General features: G+C 39.2%; 2 protein-coding genes across 3 annotated transcripts; both read left to right on the top strand.

Annotated features, from left to right (window-relative positions):
• Positions 1–1,046: 1,046 nt before the first annotated feature.
• On the top strand, positions 1,047–3,698 carry pet100 (PET100 cytochrome c oxidase chaperone). The gene is made up of 4 exons (XM_085157360.1): positions 1,047–1,168; positions 1,338–1,424; positions 1,537–1,569; positions 3,310–3,698. The coding sequence occupies exons 1-4, from the start codon at positions 1,142–1,144 to the stop codon at positions 3,397–3,399; spliced, it is 237 nt and encodes a 78-aa protein (XP_085013486.1). The 5' UTR covers positions 1,047–1,141; the 3' UTR covers positions 3,400–3,698.
• Positions 3,699–4,939: 1,241 nt separating this feature from the next.
• stxbp2 (syntaxin binding protein 2) lies at positions 4,940–14,953 on the top strand. Of its 2 annotated transcripts, none has more exons than XM_085157325.1 (19): positions 4,940–5,057; positions 6,892–6,941; positions 7,021–7,102; positions 7,257–7,333; positions 7,427–7,502; positions 7,606–7,709; positions 7,925–8,073; positions 8,174–8,258; positions 8,842–8,972; positions 9,095–9,202; positions 9,318–9,375; positions 9,485–9,550; positions 9,974–10,054; positions 12,030–12,171; positions 12,300–12,406; positions 12,504–12,602; positions 12,698–12,783; positions 14,012–14,169; positions 14,255–14,953. In XM_085157325.1, exons 1-19 carry the CDS (start codon positions 5,021–5,023, stop codon positions 14,332–14,334), a joined length of 1,776 nt encoding a protein of 591 aa, XP_085013451.1. In that variant the 5' UTR covers positions 4,940–5,020; the 3' UTR covers positions 14,335–14,953. The 2 variants fall into 2 exon arrangements, with proteins under 2 accessions (XP_085013451.1, XP_085013450.1); XM_085157324.1 differs by having other exon boundaries at positions 4,941–5,057; positions 14,009–14,169.
• Positions 14,954–17,593: the final 2,640 nt, after the last annotated feature.

The following is a 17,593-nucleotide window of genomic DNA, read 5'->3' as shown; positions in this document are numbered from 1 at the left end:
TTTTGCATCGTTTACCTATTTCATCACCTTACTTAAAAGTTTAAAAAGCGGCAACTTTGCATTCAAGTGAAGGGATAAAACTGCAATTAAATGTTACTGAAATATTTCTTCTATTTTTTTCTCCTCCTTCTGTAACTGTGATCGATTTTTATGTATTTAAAACACAGCTATTCTGTTAACTTTCTCAGTTTCTTCAAGATTCGAAATAAAGCTTGGGGGAAAAGAAGGCATCAACTGAGTTTTTGCATTTGAAGGAATATATTGGTGAGTTTAGACACTTTTTAGGGGTGCTCAAGCATTTAAAAGGGTCTCTGTCCCCTTTCTCATACAAAATGAGGGAGAGCAAAAAATAAACAGGTAAGTGCACGGTGGCGCAGTGATTAGTGGTTGCGATTAGTATCATCAAGCCAGGGCCTTTCTGTATGGAGTTTGCATGTTTTCCCTGTGTTTGCGTGGGTTCTCTCCGGGTACTCAGGCTTCCCACATTCCAAAGACATGCGGTTAGTGGGGTTAGGTTAATTGGTAATTCTAAATTGTCCATAGGGGTGAATGGTTGTCTGTGTTAGCCCTGTGGCAGACTGGCGACCTGTCCGGGGTGTACCGTCCCCCTCCCCCTATGGTAGCTGGGACAGGTGATGAAGGAATACATCACGTTAAGGACTGAAGCTATAATAAACATAACTATACCAAAGTATGATGCTTAGCGTGCACTCGTTGGTTCTGAAATTACTTAAAAGCTGATATCAAAATTACAGAATTGCAGTCACCATTCAGGTCGGACCAATTATCTGCTTGCAAATATTACTCAGAAAGGACCGATCAACTACATTTGGACAGAGTCGGTGGTTTTGGAGCCCCTCTGTGGACAACCTTGGTTTATAATGCCATAATCCAAAAATTAGTGCGATGTAAAAGTGTTTGTCTGAAACAAATTTTATTTGATCGAGGAGCCAAAATGTGTACTGTGTAGTATATTATAGCAGATTTAGTGACACATTCAATTTTTATCTATTAAAAATCTTTTCTCTCAACCACCAACGCATGCGCCATAGTTTTCTTGCGCTAGACGTAACCCGGAAGTAGTTTGAAGGTCTGCTTATAGGAGTTTGGATAAGGTCGCTTGTCCATATTCACTGTGAAAATGGGTGTTAAAATAGAGGTATTTCGAGTAAGTATTTATTTTATACTAAGGCCGTGGACATGTGTATTTTCCCTGCATTCTGAGACCGTACGACTTTCTAGGGTTTTCGCTCTAGTTAGCCGTTTTCATTATGCTAGCAGAGGTACAGTTTTCTACTCTATGTTAAAAACCGATGTGTGTAATTTGTTTTGGACAGATGATGCTGTATCTCTCCTTTCCCGTGACCATGTTTTGGATCTCAAATCAAGCAGAGTACTTTGAAGAGTATATAGTGAAGAGAAAGGTTAGAAATTTATTTTATGTCACGTGTATCGGTCTTCTCTAGATAATTATTCTTGTAGTAACAATGTTTGCATCTTTCTCTGTGCCATGTTGTCTATTTTTGCGGTATGCAGAGGGAAATCTTCCCCCCCGACGAGGAATCGCAGGTAAGAAAATGCACACAAGTTAGTTGCGATCAACACAAATCAAGGGTTGTATTTTTCTTATCTGCATTGAGTACCTTTAGGAAAAAACTACGTTAATTGTTGAATTTAGTACCTTGTAGAACCTCAGTGGCGAAAAAACCCCATCTTGTATTGATGTCGGTGCGTATTTTGCTGTGCCTCTGTGGGTTTTTTCACTTCTATCAGGATGGTATGTTATGATCTTTGCACAAGACCCACTGTTAGAATTAACTGGAATCCAGAATTTGTATTGTGAGTGTGTATTGGCTGGCAAATACCCTCTTCTTAAGGAATGCTTTGTAGTCTTTCCCAGCTTTGTGTATCTGTAAAGTTTTTTTCTAGGATCCTGTGAAAGGTTTTATCATCGAGTCACACCAACCAGTCCTTCTCGAGAAGGGAAAGGCTTTGTCAGTAATTAGACTTTGTGCTTTTCTTTATAAGGAGGAGTATCTCAATAACGCCATAAACACATGTACTCTTGCACAGACATTCAAATATTTTATTTCCAGCATGGATAATGATGACTCGGTGTTAGTCAAATTTGTATTCATCAATAGTTGTGACCTAGATGAAGAGCAAACAAAATAACGTTGGGCATTGTTTAAAATCTAAATAAAATTGAATAGAATAATTTGCAGATTTCAAAACCATATTTTATTTACAGTAGAACATAGAAAACAGTCAAATGTTTAAACTGAAATGTTTTACTGTTTCATGAAAAATATTAGCTTATTTCAAATTTAATGGTAGCAACATGTCTCAAAAAAGTTGGGAGGGGAAAAAGTAAGTGGTAATAAAAAGAAGCAAAAGGTGAATAACATTGCTGTGTGTAAACATAAAAAAAGACATTTTAAAAAAGGAGGTAAAGATGGGCAGAGTTTCACTAATCTTCAAAAAACTGCATTTAAAATTTGTGGATCAATAATGTTGAAATAATCTTCCTTAATTTAGAATTGAAAAGACTCATATTTAGTACATAATATCACCAAAAGAGTCCAAGAATCTGGAGAAATCTCTGTGAACAAGGGACATGGGTGGAAATCAGTCTTGGATGCTCATGATCTCTAGGCCATGAGGTGGGACTATGTTAAAATAGGGAGGATTCTGTCATAAAAATTGCTGCAAAGGCTCATGAATACAGTTCACCACGCCATTCATAATTGCATGTTAAAGTGCTATATTGCAAAGAAGAAGCAACTTGATCCAGAAACACTGCTGTCTTCTCTGAGTCAATCCTTATTTAAAATGAACTTGAGCAAAGTGGAAAACTGTTATGTGGTGGAACAAATTGAAATTTGAAATTCTTTTTTGGAAAACATGGACACAATGTTCTTTGTTATTAGGAGGAGAGGAGCTATCCAGCTTTTTATCACTGCTCAGTTCAAAAACCTTTATCTCTAATGGTTCAGGGGTGCATTAATGAAAACATTTAGCACGGCATCAACCAAAAACATATGACAGACAGGACTGTTGAGCAGCTAGAATCCTATATCATCCCATAACATAGCAGTCCTCTCCAAAATTTGAATACCTATTGTCCTCAGTTCCCAGATGTTTATGGACTGTTCATAAAAGAATAGGGGAGTTGTCAATTTTGATTTGTCTGTCAATAGCTCAATGTCTTTGACCTGTTCAGAAAGAACAGTATTTTCATAAAGACTGCTGAGTTACTGCTAAACAGCACATTATTTCATTATGGTTGTTCTATATATCTGTTTTCAGAGAAAAGAGTTGGAGGACTTCAAAGAGCGAATGCGTGTTCGTAAGGAGCAGCGGCTATTGAAAAATATTCCTCTGGAATCTGAGAACTGAACATTACATGTTGAAGAAAATGATTTTCCACCCTTTACCAATGATACCAACTGTCTGGCAGTGATTTTGAGGCCCAAGGAAAAAAGTTGGACTGGAGTATGCCCATTTCATGTTGGAAATCTCTGCTAGATTAACTCTTCCCAAAGATGCGCTGGGTAATAATTATTTATGCCTAATAAGTTTATTGTCCTTTCATTTGTATGCAACTTTTTTTTCCCACATGGTTTTTCAAATGGTACAATTGTTTTCTTAGCTGTTGTTGTTACTTTGCCTTAAAATAAATAGTGACTTGTACATCAGATTGAATCTAGTTTATTATTATCTATTTGCAAGGTGCAGTGCCTACCTTGTCCTATTACTTATATTGTAGTGTATTACAGCATTGTATTCTAGGTAATGGTGCTTCAGATTAACAGAAATAAATACTAAATATAAATTAGTTCTCCACAAACTCCTCTAAAATAATTAACAGAATAAACCAATCGTTTTCCAGTTAGCAGAACTTGATGTGTTTTCTGTTTGAATGAATGATGCTAGTTGGGTATTTTTAATAATGATGATTAAGTTATGTCATATTTTGTAAGCGCATTTTCCATGTATCACTGTGGGGAAGAATTTGCTTGATTATTTGATTATTCATATATTTAGCAAACCATATAATTATGTTTTTTTTGTTATTTTTTATTTATTAAAACAAAAGTTTTTTTTCTTTACTGAATGGACGACAGTGATGTCATATTAAAGTGCATCTCATATTATGCTAAGGTTAGGACATGTTTTAAACAAAATCACACTAATAAGGGCTAATAACTGCTTCCTTTGCAACGCTTAGAGTTTGTACACCTTCAGTAAAGGCTTGATACTCTACTAAACCATATCTCCTTGAATGAATGTTTCTGTGCTGCCCAACTTTTCATTACTACTTTTTTTAAGAGGTGAGACTTGTTCCCACATCCTGAAGATTTGAAATCATTAATCATTTTGAAGGAGTCGTACCAAATGGAAATAGAATCTTCTAAGTATAAATATTTACATCTGAGAGAGCCAACAGCTAAACTTTTTATCAATGGTGTTGAAGTGCTGACAGATTTTTCCCTTGGCTCGTCAGCTCATATCCTCAAATATATTTGGCAGTACAATACAGCCAGCTGGATCCCTCATGGCTGTCTCCTGGGCCACTGGTGCGAGAGAGTGTGCGTTTCTTTCTTACTACTGTTTATCTTTTACAACTGTCATTCACTTCTGAAGCCATATTTAAGATCTCTATTTTATGATGTAACAAGCAGGTAAGTGCTATTCATTTTATGATAATAGATGTAAATGACAGAAGCCAAGTGGTGATATATGGATGTAGCCTACACTTGAACCAATCAAAACGACCATAGAAAGGCTTACAAATTTCATTGTGTCCAGTTGTTTAAGGCGAAAATAACTCATTAATGCAGTCTAGGATACTTCTACGTGTTTGTTATTTAAATCAAAAACTTAAAAAGTCCAAAGCACGAGACTCTTGTAATGGTGATATCTTTGACAGTAGGGGGCAGTATTTTGCTTTCAAACGCTTCGAAGCTTTGCTTAGACCACAAGGAAGTGACCAACTCTCTAGAACACTGCTGTCAAGATGGCACCGATTGGGCTGAAAGCTGTAGTCGGAGAAAGTAAGTGACATATTTATTGTATCTAATCTCACTGTAGCAGTTTATTACAGTTAAAAAAAAGTACTTTATTGTAACCTTTATCGCTGTAACTTGATGAACTGACGTTCAATTTATTAAACAAAATCGTGTTGTGGATGACGCTTCACCAACTCTTCCTGCTTCACTCCTAATAAATATGCTAACGTTGCCGAAGGAACCGATGTCATCATTTAAAAAGTCAGATATATAAAATAATAGTATTGTGTGACACGTGGTGATAGCAGTATTTGCTTAATTTGTTGAAGTTTTATGTGTTTTTGTAACCTTAGCCACACTTGAAAGTTTAAAGTCGCGACGTTAGGGATTCAAAATGTTGTGACAGTCCAAGTTTTAGGCTAACCCAGGCTAGCTAATCTGAAAGGGAAGTCTAGTAACTTCGCTTGTGATCTGTTAAATCATCCTGGACATTTAGGCTGTAAAACGTCATGTAGTCACATCTTTTGTTACACAACTTGTAGTACATTGCGTTGAAAGTAAAAAAAAAACAAAACGCATGCCGGGGTTAAAACATTACGTATTCACAAGGCTCATCTAGTAATGCTTATTTGTAATTATATGCTAATTGTTTCTGCTAGACTTTAGAAGCATTAAATTTGGGCTTATGTTCCTTCATCTCACATTTTCACATCTTTTAAGAAGTCTGTAAAATAAAAATAACATACCATTACAAAGTGGTATGATTTGTAATTTACTATCTGCTACTATTAGCTGAATACGTTGTCTATACAAGATGAGTTAACCTATTAGGAGTATGCCTAAAATATCAAATAAAATCTCATATTCAATATTTTATTCAGAGCAGCGAGAGAATAAATCCCCATAAGGAAGTTTCCTTGCAAACTGGGTAATTTTTTTTTTTTTTTAGATTTAACAAAACTCTTCGAAAGTTTAATCTTTTCCAGTTCCCTGTATGAGCGACCTGGAAAATCATTAGTTAGTGATGAAGGTCACACTTGGTGCAAAAAAAGAAATCTTTTTTTTTTTTCCCCCCATTTCTTTCTCTCAAAAGCCCTGAACCATAATAAGCATATATTCAGTAGCCACCATAATACCAGGAACCTTACCAGGATTTATACAGCAATCATAAAACAGTGATTACAGTGATGGCTAACTTGGAACTCCCATAACAAGCTATTTATGTCAGCTATTATTGTAAAAACAGTGAGTCATATGTCTTATATGTCTTAGGGAGCAGAATCTATGTTTTTAATCAGGTTCAAATCGTGGTTTAACAAGGAAGTGAAGACATCATATTGGTGCAGTTCAACTTTTCATGTTTCCTACCACACTCCTTTCTTCTGTACCCTAGTTAATTATTGTCAATGAAGTTTTTTTTTTGGGAACAGTGGAGGAGACTATTTGGCTGTTTGTTTTAGCACACGTACCACACCTTAGCTGTTGTGCTTAGGACGTCACTGGAGCAATTGTGCTTCTGTCTATATAAGACCAGGAAGTTGCACCCAAGCAAGTTTGTTACCGCAAGTGTTAAATATGTTTAAAAAGGGTTCCCGTTTTTTGAATTTTTGACAGTAGAGCTGACCTTTGACTTATGTTGTTGTTTCATAAGTCACACAAATTCTTTGGAAACTATTCAGTAAGCTACATTTCATTAAAAGCTCAAATTACTAATGAATGCTGCAACAACAATCTAGAGTATCTTGACTATATGCATGTTTCATAAAGTATTTTTTTATTATTATTATTGCTAAATTTACTCCACTTGTGACCCGTTTTAGCTCGTTTTTGTTATGAGGTTAAGGGTTCTTGCATCACAAAATTATCTTTTCATCTACAGAAATCATCAGTGGTGTGATCAAGAGTGTGAAAAAGGATGGAGAATGGAAGGTAACAGTAGATACAAAAGAAGAAATTCTTTTGATTTTTGTTGCACTGAATTTATTACCACTGTGTGGCCTTTGTTTAGGTTCTTATTGTGGATCACATGACCACAAGAATTCTGTCCTCTTGCTGCAAGATGTCTGACATTTTGGCGGAGGGGGTGACCAGTAAGTATGGATATAATTCATAGTTTTTAGTTTAGTTTTTTAAATAAATGAGAGATCAAACTTTTAGCTGTTGAAGAGTAAAATGTGCCAACTTAATTCATTTTCTACGTTTAAATGACATTGAAATAATCGCATTGTCTTTTCTATTTTTCAGTTGTGGAGGACATCAATAAACGCAGGGAACCCATCTCCAGTTTGGAGGCCATTTATTTAATCACCCCATCTGAAAAGGTTCAAAAGAGTTCCGTCTTTTAATGTTGCCATATCTTCAAGATTGTTCTCATGTGCACAATATTTTAAAGATGAATATTTTTTCAATTACAGTCGGTTCATGGTCTCATTGATGATTTCAAAGATGCAGCCTTTACATACAAGGCAGCGCACATCTTCTTCACTGACAGTAAGAGTGGAACTATAAATATGAGAAATGTATTTTTTTTCCAGACTTCCAGTGTAAAATACTAAAACTGACATTAATTCTTTTTTTTTTTTGCCTTGTTTAGCTTGTCCAGATCCTCTCTTTGCTGATATTGGGAGAGCCAAAGTTTCAAAATTTATCAAGACTTTAAAAGAGATCAATGTTGCTTTTCTTCCATATGAGTCGCAGGTGGGTAAAATTCTTATATTTCATTGAGTCCAAATTGTCTTTGGACATTTCATTAGAAATGTTTTTGGTTTTGGACAAAACTTATTTGACAGTTAATCATTTAATTGTATGGCAAAAAGACAAACGTTTTCCCGAGCTGCAATCAGTTATAGTAATATTCTCTGTTGGTTTATTGTGACAAGCAATATTTTTCACAGTTTCTCTTGTCCCCGTAGGTTTTCTCACTGGATGACCCAAAATCCTTGTACTCCTTCTACAGTTCTAAGGCAAATGAAACAAGAGATAAAATGATGGAAAATGTGGCAGAGCAGATTGCGACCCTGTGTGACACTCTCAAAGAGTACCCTGCAGTTCGTTATCGCAAGTATGGGGCCCTTCATGAGAAGAAAGAGAGATAGATTTAAACAAGTAAATCTTTTCCCACTGAATGTATTATGCTTATTTTTTTTCTACTTTGTTTTTAGGGGACCTGAGGAAAATGCTAGACTGGCTGAAGAGGTCTATCAGCGCCTCATTGCTCACAAAGCTGAAAACCCAACCATGGGAGAGGTAGGAAATACTTTGGTCTTCAACCACTCGATTTCTCACATTCTCTGCTGTGTAATTTCAAATCTTAAAAAAATGGTGTACAAAATGTTTACACTGCTTTTTTTCCTGCTAAATCATCTTTCCCATGTAAGAGAATAAACCTCTGTTGGGGTTCTGCAGCTCTTCAGCTTAACAGGTTGTGAATATTTCTTTGGTTTCTGGGATTTATTTCCTGATGATTATTTTCTCATCCTTTGCTGGACCTGTCCTTTTTTCCCTTCTTCTTTTCTGTTTTTCTTAGCTGACATTTCCTTGCTCCTGAGATGAGTCTTAAAAGGCATGTATTACTGTTCCCTTTTTGCGTCTATGCATGTCAGGTGCTTTATCATACTATGCTGTACGTATTTCCTTTTTTTTTCTTTTTTTTTTTGTACATCTAGCAGTGATGCTAAATTATAATAATTGATAATTAATTGATTTCATTGCATGACATTGCAACAATTAATTAATGTGTACTTTCAGCCAGTCTCTTTTAATGAATCTTTAAATTAAATCATATATTTCAAAAGTACTGGATGATATCCTTAATTTGTATTATTTTTAGGGTCCAGATAAGGCGCGATCACAGCTAATCATTGTTGACCGTGGGTTTGATCCCGTCTCACCTGTTCTTCATGAGTTGACCTTCCAAGCAATGGCTTACGATTTGCTAGACATCAAACAGGACATCTATACGTGAGTGACTACCTTTATATTTTTATATTGCTCTGTCTGTTTGGTGTGCTGTCTTTGGTATACCAGTCCCTCCATTTGTGGACTTTTAAACATTTTTTTTTATTTATTTTTGGATATTAAAGTTATCAGACAACCGGCATTGGGAACTCAAAAGAGAAAGACGTCTTATTGGATGAAGATGATGAACTCTGGGTTCAGCTCAGACACATGCACATTGCTGATGTCACCAAGTATGTTTGTCACAGTAACATTTCTACAACTGCTACAACTTGATTGTGGAATCATTGTAATTCAGTCAAAGTTTTCCTGTGTTAGGTGTCTAATTTTCTCATTTGATTGTTGCAGGAAGGTGACAGAGCTTCTTCGCACATTTTGTGAGAGCAAGAGGATGTGCACTGACAATGTGAGTGTTATGTGCATTATCTTTTCAGGTGTTTGAAAAGTCCACAGTAGAACATGAGTATTGTTTTTGTGTTATGATGGAACTTTGGGGAAAATGTTTCTCTTTTCAGGCCAATATAAAAGATCTGTCTCAGATGTTAAAGAAGATGCCACAGTATCAGAAGGAGCTGAGCATGGTGAGTTACGTTAAAAAACAAACAAACAAACCCTTATGTAACTTCTTATCATTATTTGTTTGTTTTAATTTATCTAATCCAAAAGCACTGTCTGTTCAGTTTATTTAGACCTTTGCTGATTAAAAATAGGGAAATGTTTTTGAAGCATATTAGGATGCATTTGTGATGATAAATTAGATACAATTTAGACCATGGTTGTTTTGCCTAATTAAGCATTAGCTGGGCCAGCTAAAGTTTAGTTGGATCAAAATTGGACCAAAGAAATTCTAGTTATAATCTGACCATTATGACAAGACTTCCCAGAAATTTTTTTTCTTATATCAGAGTTGTCAGTCGTAATTATGTTTACGTTTTTTATAAAAATATGATGCCATATGTTAAAGTAAGTAATTAGTAATGTATTTTAATGTAATTCTTTTACAGTACTCCACTCACTTACACCTAGCTGAAGCTTGTATGAAGAAATTCAAGGCCTCACTTGATAAACTTTGTGAAGTGGAGCAGGTTAGTAGCCTTGTGCACAACAGAATTTTTTGTAATCAAATGTTTGACTTGCAGCAGTCACCATCGTGTTTTTTTTTTTTTTTTGGTAAATTACACTTTGAAAGTTGATAGGTTTGTAGCTTAAACCTATTCGCTGGAACGTTGAAGACAATATAATTACACAGCAAAGCAAGACACGAAGTAGGCAAAGTTCTTCATGTTTCTCGTGCACGGGAGAGAACCGGACAAACGCCGTTCCTTCGCTTGACCCCAGTTGCTCTCGTCCGCTCCCCCGTAACACTGCTCTTTTATTGAGGTTACATGAATATGCATAGGTTTATTAACATACACCGCCTATATACAAACAAAGAGTACCTTGCCTGTGTGTGTGTGTGTGTGTGTGTGTGTGGGGTCAGAGTGTGACCCCATAAATGACTTCCCTAAACCTACTGGTCTGGAAAGTCCAGCAGTTCATCTAAACAAAAGGCACTCAGACTAAAACAGATATAGCTACGTTTATCCTACCATAAAACAATAAAACAAGGTACGACCTCTTCCCATGCTCCCAGGATGTAGGTGTGGATTCCAGAACACTCTGAATCCACACCAAGCCTTTGCAGCCTGCTAAAGATCACACATCCTATCACTACACAATTAATTAAACACCTCTACCAATCTAAAACTAATTATAAAACTCTAAGCATATATAAGTAGATATTTCTAAGCATAAATGACAATCAACATTACAAAACCTAACAAAAGTCCAGTTCAGTTTTTGGCTTTTGTTATCATGTATGTCTATTGTAAATGTAATCAAAATTATTATCTTTGAGGACTATTGAACCTAATAGTTTTTAAATATTAATTATAATGCAAAAGAAGTCTATTAGGTTGTAACATTTCTGCCACATATGGTCAAATGGCACAATGCAATACACTGACACAGACTGTCTAAACAAAATGCCTGACATGGAATAACTACATTGACTCATCACATTCAGTGACCTGAAATGTATCTTTGTAATTCCTGTGCTTCTTTGCTTCTGGTCTGTTGATATTTTTTTTTGTTAACTAAAAAATAATAATATTTCATAAAAAGCTTTAAACTAGACATCAGCAGTGTAAATCATCGTAGATCTGTGAGCTTACTGCAAGCTTAAAGGCATGTAATAACACAGATGTACCACTTGGTACAGTAGAAGTTCTTCCACCAGCAAGACCTGGGAAAAAAGCCACAATCCAAACTGGAGCCAAACCCCAGTGCCTTAGCTATATGTGCCAGACATGCCTTGTGTTCCTGAGGGGAAACGTTTGGCCATATCTAGTTCAGTATCAGATGAGTGACAAGCACATGAGAAATTATAAGCTATGCATGGCTGTGGCATTATGAGGTGCAAGTGTTAATGGGGCCTTTTTTTATGAGTAAATCGCTCAACTGCACTAATGGATTGTCAGCATGTCTGAAAGCTGTCTCTTTAATCCATTGGGCATGTTTTGGCTGATGTGCAGTATGATCCAAATGGCAACAGCTCTCTGTCAGCTGTCATTTGTTCTACATTGTTTGGAAGCCCATTACAAATGTGTGTGTAATGTTGCAAATAAAATAATCTTTCAGTTTGCTGCTGGCTTTAATAAAGTTTAGTCCAAATTCATGTAAGGTTAGCAAAATTATTTAAGGCAGTTACACAGTACCAAGTGACCATTTATTGGAGGATTGCAAAAAAAGGGAAATCTCAAAAGCTACATATAGCTAGTGTACCCAATATTTAGCTTTATGTTGACATAACATACAGATTACAAATGCAAATCTGGAGGTTTATTTTGCAATCTGAGATTTTCTTGTTGCAATAGTCTTACGGCAATATCATGGCTCTAAAAGAGAACGTGTGTTGGGGGAAAGGGGAATAAAGTGGTTTCATTCACCTCTCTTAACTGCCTGTCTTAAGTTGATGATATTCAGTAAAGGTTGATAGTAAACTAGGGCTTTCTTCCACAGGACCTTGCAATGGGAGCAAATGCAGAAGGGGAACCACTGAAAGATGCCATGAAGAGCATTGTTCCTGTGCTCTTAGATAATGACATTGATGCCTTTGACAAAATCCGCATCATACTGCTGTTCATATTTCACAAGAAGAAGGGTAATAAGATCTCAAAACATTTTAAATCTTTTTAAGTCCTAATCTTGTTACATTGAAGAGAAGCTTTATTTGTCGTTACAAACTTATTTATAGCAAACAGTGTTTTCATTGCCTGGTTGTCTATTCAGGCATTGGGGAGGAGAACCTTGCCAAGCTCATCCAGCATGCAAATATTCAGGCCGACAGCAACATTATTTACAACCTGCAGAACCTAGGCTGTAATATTATAGCTGGGGTAAGTTTGGCTACAGTCTCATGCTGTGGAACTGAGAATTTTATAAAACTTAAAAAAAACAACAACAACTGAATATTTGACATACATTGTTTTTCAGGGTCGCAATTCTGGGAAAACACTGCCAGATCGTAAGCAGCGTACAGAAAGCACATACCAGCTTTCCAGGTGGACACCCACCGTCAAGGACATCATGGAGGTATTAAGCCCTAACTGAGGTTTCAGATGTCACTGGCAGACCTGCTCACCTTTGCTCACAACACAGCTTTTATAACATCTGTTTCTGGATCACAGAATGCCATAGAAGACAAACTGGACAAAAAGCTGTGGCCATTCATCGCTGAACCAGCACCCATCAACACAACTCAGACTGCAGTCAGGTCCGTCGGTGCTCTCCCTCTCTCTATCGCTCCATCTCTCTATCTGAGAAATAAATAAATATATATAGATAGATAAATAGATCTCTTTCCAAAACAGTTTGTATTTAGCAACAACTGGGATAAATGACAGATAATCTTATAAAATAAAACCTTTTATCCCCCGAAATGAATCAGAGCCGAGCTTTTGACAAAGTGAAGTAGAGTTTAAAGGGTAAATTTCAGTCATTTTTGAATACTCTATAATCCCTAGGGAATTCCCATCATAATGATGGTGCTAATACTGACCACGCTTGCAGATCTAGATTTACTCATAATCTGTGGAGTGTTCCGGTACTTTTCTACCTTTTAAGCAAAATGCAGAATTAACATGGAGAAGTTGATAATAATATAGACTGGCTATAACCCCCCCCCCCCCCCCCCCCAAAAAAAATAAAAAAATAAAAATAAAAATAAAATAAAAAACAACCAGCCAAACAAAAAAACTCCCAGGAGTTTCTGTTAGTATTTTCACATTCATACTTATTCAGCAGGGTCAATTTTCTGACAAAACGGTTGTTGGATCTAAAGTCAGACCCCGCTGATCCCAGAACTTATTCCCATGAAAGAAAGACAAGGCAACAGCGATCGATCTTTTTACTTGCAAGGGAGGCCTGTCGGTATCTTAGTTCATCACAAAATGACCTCTCCGACTGCCACCTCTCGCTCCCTTTTATTGGCAACGTTCACACAATAAACAATAGTTTACAACACGTACCTTCCCCACGTAACCCCCCTTGGTTACAAAGACAAGGCACTGTGTGTGTGTTATGTGAGAGAGTGTGTGTGTGTGTGTGTGTGTGTGTGTGTGTGTGTGTGTGTGTGTGTGTGTGTGTGTGTGTGTGTGTGGTAGACCTCCTGCTGACCAAAGGGTCGTAAACGCAGGAAGCTTACATCAAAAGCACAAGGATGATAAAAGACTACAGCCCTACAGCCCCCCACCTAGAACCTCGAGAATCTGGGGAGGGGAGGACAGAAAGAATTCCTTTCACAGAATTAAAACATTGTACAAATGGCAAACATAAAAATGACAATATTTAACAATTCACCCTAACGGTATGAAAATGAGGCGTTGTATTAATTATTGTTTGAAATAATAAATGACAGAAAATCAATAAATAGCTGAAAGGGAGCTGTAGTTTTAGTAATAGTTTTATGTTTCTCAATCATTTTAAAAATTCTTTTACAGCAGCGCACGTTTTGGACATTGGCACAAAAATAAGTCTCCAACGGAGTATCGGTCTGGCCCTCGTCTCATTGTTTTTGTGATTGGTGGGGTGTCATACTCTGAGATGCGTTGTGCTTATGAAGTGACTCGAGCCACAGATGGGAAATGGGAAGTCCTGATTGGTAAGCAATTGCTAATTAAGAAGTTATGACTGATGAACCTGACTTTTGAACTGCTATTTAAATATTGTTTTTTTTTCCTTGACAGGATCATCTCACATCCTAACTCCAACCAGCTTCCTCAATAACTTGAAGACTCTGGACAAAGATACTAATCCTGATCCGTAATCCCCAAGTCGGGACAGCAATACTGCAGTAGGAGTCTGGTTGTTCCTTTAAACTGATGTCTTTCTGTTGTCCTGTTTAGCTTCTCTGACATCTCTGATGTGAAATCTTAGATGTAGTCATATAAGCAAGCAGTTGTGACTATTCTATTATAGTGTGCTCTTTTGTTGTTAGTTGGGTTCTGTATACTGCTGTGATTGAAATTGTATTTAAGTAATAAATTAAACAATATTAATGTTTTGATTATTCTATTCATATTTAAATTCTTAATTTTGTTGTAATTGACTTGCGTAGTTATTTAGTCAGAAATTCCAAAAATTGTCACAAAGAAAGAGCAGCTCTCACCTCATAGAAATCTCTTAATTCAAGTATATTGTAGTTGTACACAATTGAAGGACATATTGTATATAGATTTAAAAGTAGATAAAAAATATTTTATTTTAGGTAACCCTCTCCCTCAACCCTCTTCTTGAAATTTTCATCTCAGTAATAATGTCAGAACTGCTGTGTTATGACCATTGCACATTTACTAGATACTTTAATATATTGCTGGGCGCTAGAGCAGTGGGTGCTTGTTTATTTGTTGATGAAAATGAGCAATAAAAAAATATATTGAATTTAATTTGTCTTGTTTCTTTTCTATAGGACCTTTTAGTATGCTTCAATATGCTTAATATTTTCATTTTGTTTTAAAAAAATTTATAGTTTGTTCATATTTTGCTAAAAAGTTTGCTCGTATTCTCCATATAGGCAAATTTTAACTTTATTTTTTCAAAAACTTCAGCTGTTCTGTATAGGCCTCAACCCCCTAAGCCAGCTCATCACTAAGAGCGGATACATGTATAGATTCAGGTGTGGAGTGATCATTAACGACATGTACATGGGTGACATTAATCTATATGCTAGGGATAAGTGAGACATCAATTTACTGATCCAACTCAGATTCACAGCAAGGATATCAGGACGTCCATCCATCCATCCATCCATCTTCATCCGCTTTATCCGGGGCCGGGTCGCAGGGGCAGCAGCCTAAGCAAAGAGGCCCAGACCTCCCTCTCCCCAGCCACCTCCTCCAGCTCGTCCGGGGGAACACCAAGGCGTTCCCAGGCCAGCCGAGAGATATAATCTCTCCAGCGTGTCCTGGGTCTGCCCCGGGGCCTCCTCCCGGTGGGACATGCCTGGAACACCTCACCCAGGAGGCGCCCAGGGGGCATCCTTGTCAGATGCCCAAACCACCTCAGCTGGCTCCTTTCGATGTGGCGCAGCAGCGGCTCTACTCTGAGCCCCTCCCGGATGGCCGAACTTCTCACCCTATCTCTAAGGGAGAGGCCAGCCACCCTTCGGAGGAAGCTCATTTCCGCCGCTTGTATCCGCGATCTCGTCCTTTCGGTCACTACCCACAGCTCGTGGCCATAGGTGAGGGTAGGGACGTAGATCGGCCGGTAAATTGAGAGCTTCGCTTTTACACTCAGCTCCCTCTTCACCACGACGGACCGGTGCAGCGTCTGCGTTACTGCAGCTGCAGCCCCAATCCGTCTGTCGATCTCCGGCTCCCTTCTCCCATCACTCGTGAACAAGACCCCGAGATACTTGAACTCCTCCACTTGGGGCAGGAACTCATCCCCGACCCGGAGTGGGCACTCCACCCTTTTCCGGCTGAGAACCATGGCCTCAGATTTGGAGGTGCTGATCCTCATTCCCGCTGCTTCACACTCGGCTGCGAACCGCTCCAGTGCGAGCTGGAGGCCCTCACCCGATGAAGCCAACAGAACCACATCATCCGCAAAGATCAGAGATGAGATTCTGAGGCCACCAAAGCGAAAGCCCTCCGCCACTTGGCTGCGCCTAGAAATCCTGTCCATAAAAGTTATGAACAGAACCGGTGACAAAGGGCAGCCCTGGCGGAGCCCATCACCCACCGGAAACGAGTCCGACTCATTGCCGGCAATGCGAACCAAGCTCTTGCAACGGTTGTATAGGGATCGAATGGCCCGTAGCAATGGGCCAGACACCCCATACTCCCGCAACACCTCCCACAGGACACCCCGAGGGACACGGTCGAATGCCTTCTCCAAGTCCACAAAACACATGTAGACTGGTTGGGCAAACTCCCATGCACCCTCAAGTATCCTCGAGAGGATGAAGAGCTGGTCCAGTGTTCCGCGACCAGGACGAAAACCGCATTGTTCCTCCTGTATCCAAGGTTCGACTAGCGGACGAACTCTCCTTTCCAGCCCCCTGGCATAGACTTTCCCGGGGAGGCTGAGGAGTGTGATCCCCCTGTAGTTGGAACACACCCTCCGGTCCCCCTTCTTAAAGATGGGGACCACCACCCCGGTCTGCCAATCCACGGGTACTGCCCCTGATCTCCACGCAACATTGCGGAGGCGTGTCAACCAGGACAGCCCTACAACGTCCAGAGCCTTCAGGAACTCGGGGCGGACCTCATCAACACCAGGGGCTCTGCCACCAAGGAGTTGTTTAACTGCCTCAGTGACCTCGCCCCCGGAAATAGCCGGGTCATTCTCCTCATCCCCAGACTCTGCTTCCTCCTCGGAAGATGCGTCAGTGGGATTAAGGAGGTCCTCGAAGTATTCTTTCCACCGCCTGACAATTTTCTCAGTCGACGTCAGCAGCGCTCCGCCAGCACTATACACAGTGCAGGTAGAGCACCGCTTTCCCCTCCTGAGACGCCTGACGGTTTGCCAGAACCTCTTTGAGGCAGTCCGAAAGTCTTTTTCCATGGCTTCTCCGAACTCCTCCCACACCCGAGTTTTTGCTTCAGCCACTGCCCGAGCCGCATTCCGCTTGGCCTGTCGATACCTGTCGGCTGCCTCCGGAGTCCCACAGGCTAACCAAGCCCGATAGGACTCTTTCTTCAGCCTGGTGGCTCCCTTCACCTCTGGTGTCCACCATTTGGTTCGGGGATTACCACCACGGCAGGCACCAACCACCTTGCGGCCGCAGCTCAATGCAGCAGCTTCGGCAATGGCGACGCTGAACATGGTCCGAATGGACCATGTTCAGCCATGTTCAGCCATGTTCGGACCATGGTCCATTCGAACATGGTCCATTCGGACCATGTTCAATGTCCCCCGCCTCCCTCGGAATGCTGTTGAAGCTCTGCCGGAGGTGTGCGTTGAAGATCTCGCGGACTGGGGCCTCTGCTAGTCGTTCCCAGCACACCCTCACTACGCGTTTAGGTGCACCAGGTCTGTCCAGCATCCTCCCCCGCCACCTGATCCAACTCACCACCAGGTGG

Source organism: Neolamprologus multifasciatus, chromosome 4, assembly GCF_963576455.1.
Source record: "Neolamprologus multifasciatus chromosome 4, fNeoMul1.2, whole genome shotgun sequence".
NCBI classification, from domain to species: domain Eukaryota; kingdom Metazoa; phylum Chordata; class Actinopteri; order Cichliformes; family Cichlidae; genus Neolamprologus; species Neolamprologus multifasciatus.
Note: the sequence above shows the minus strand (reverse complement) of the source record. Positions and strands in the feature narration are given on the sequence as shown.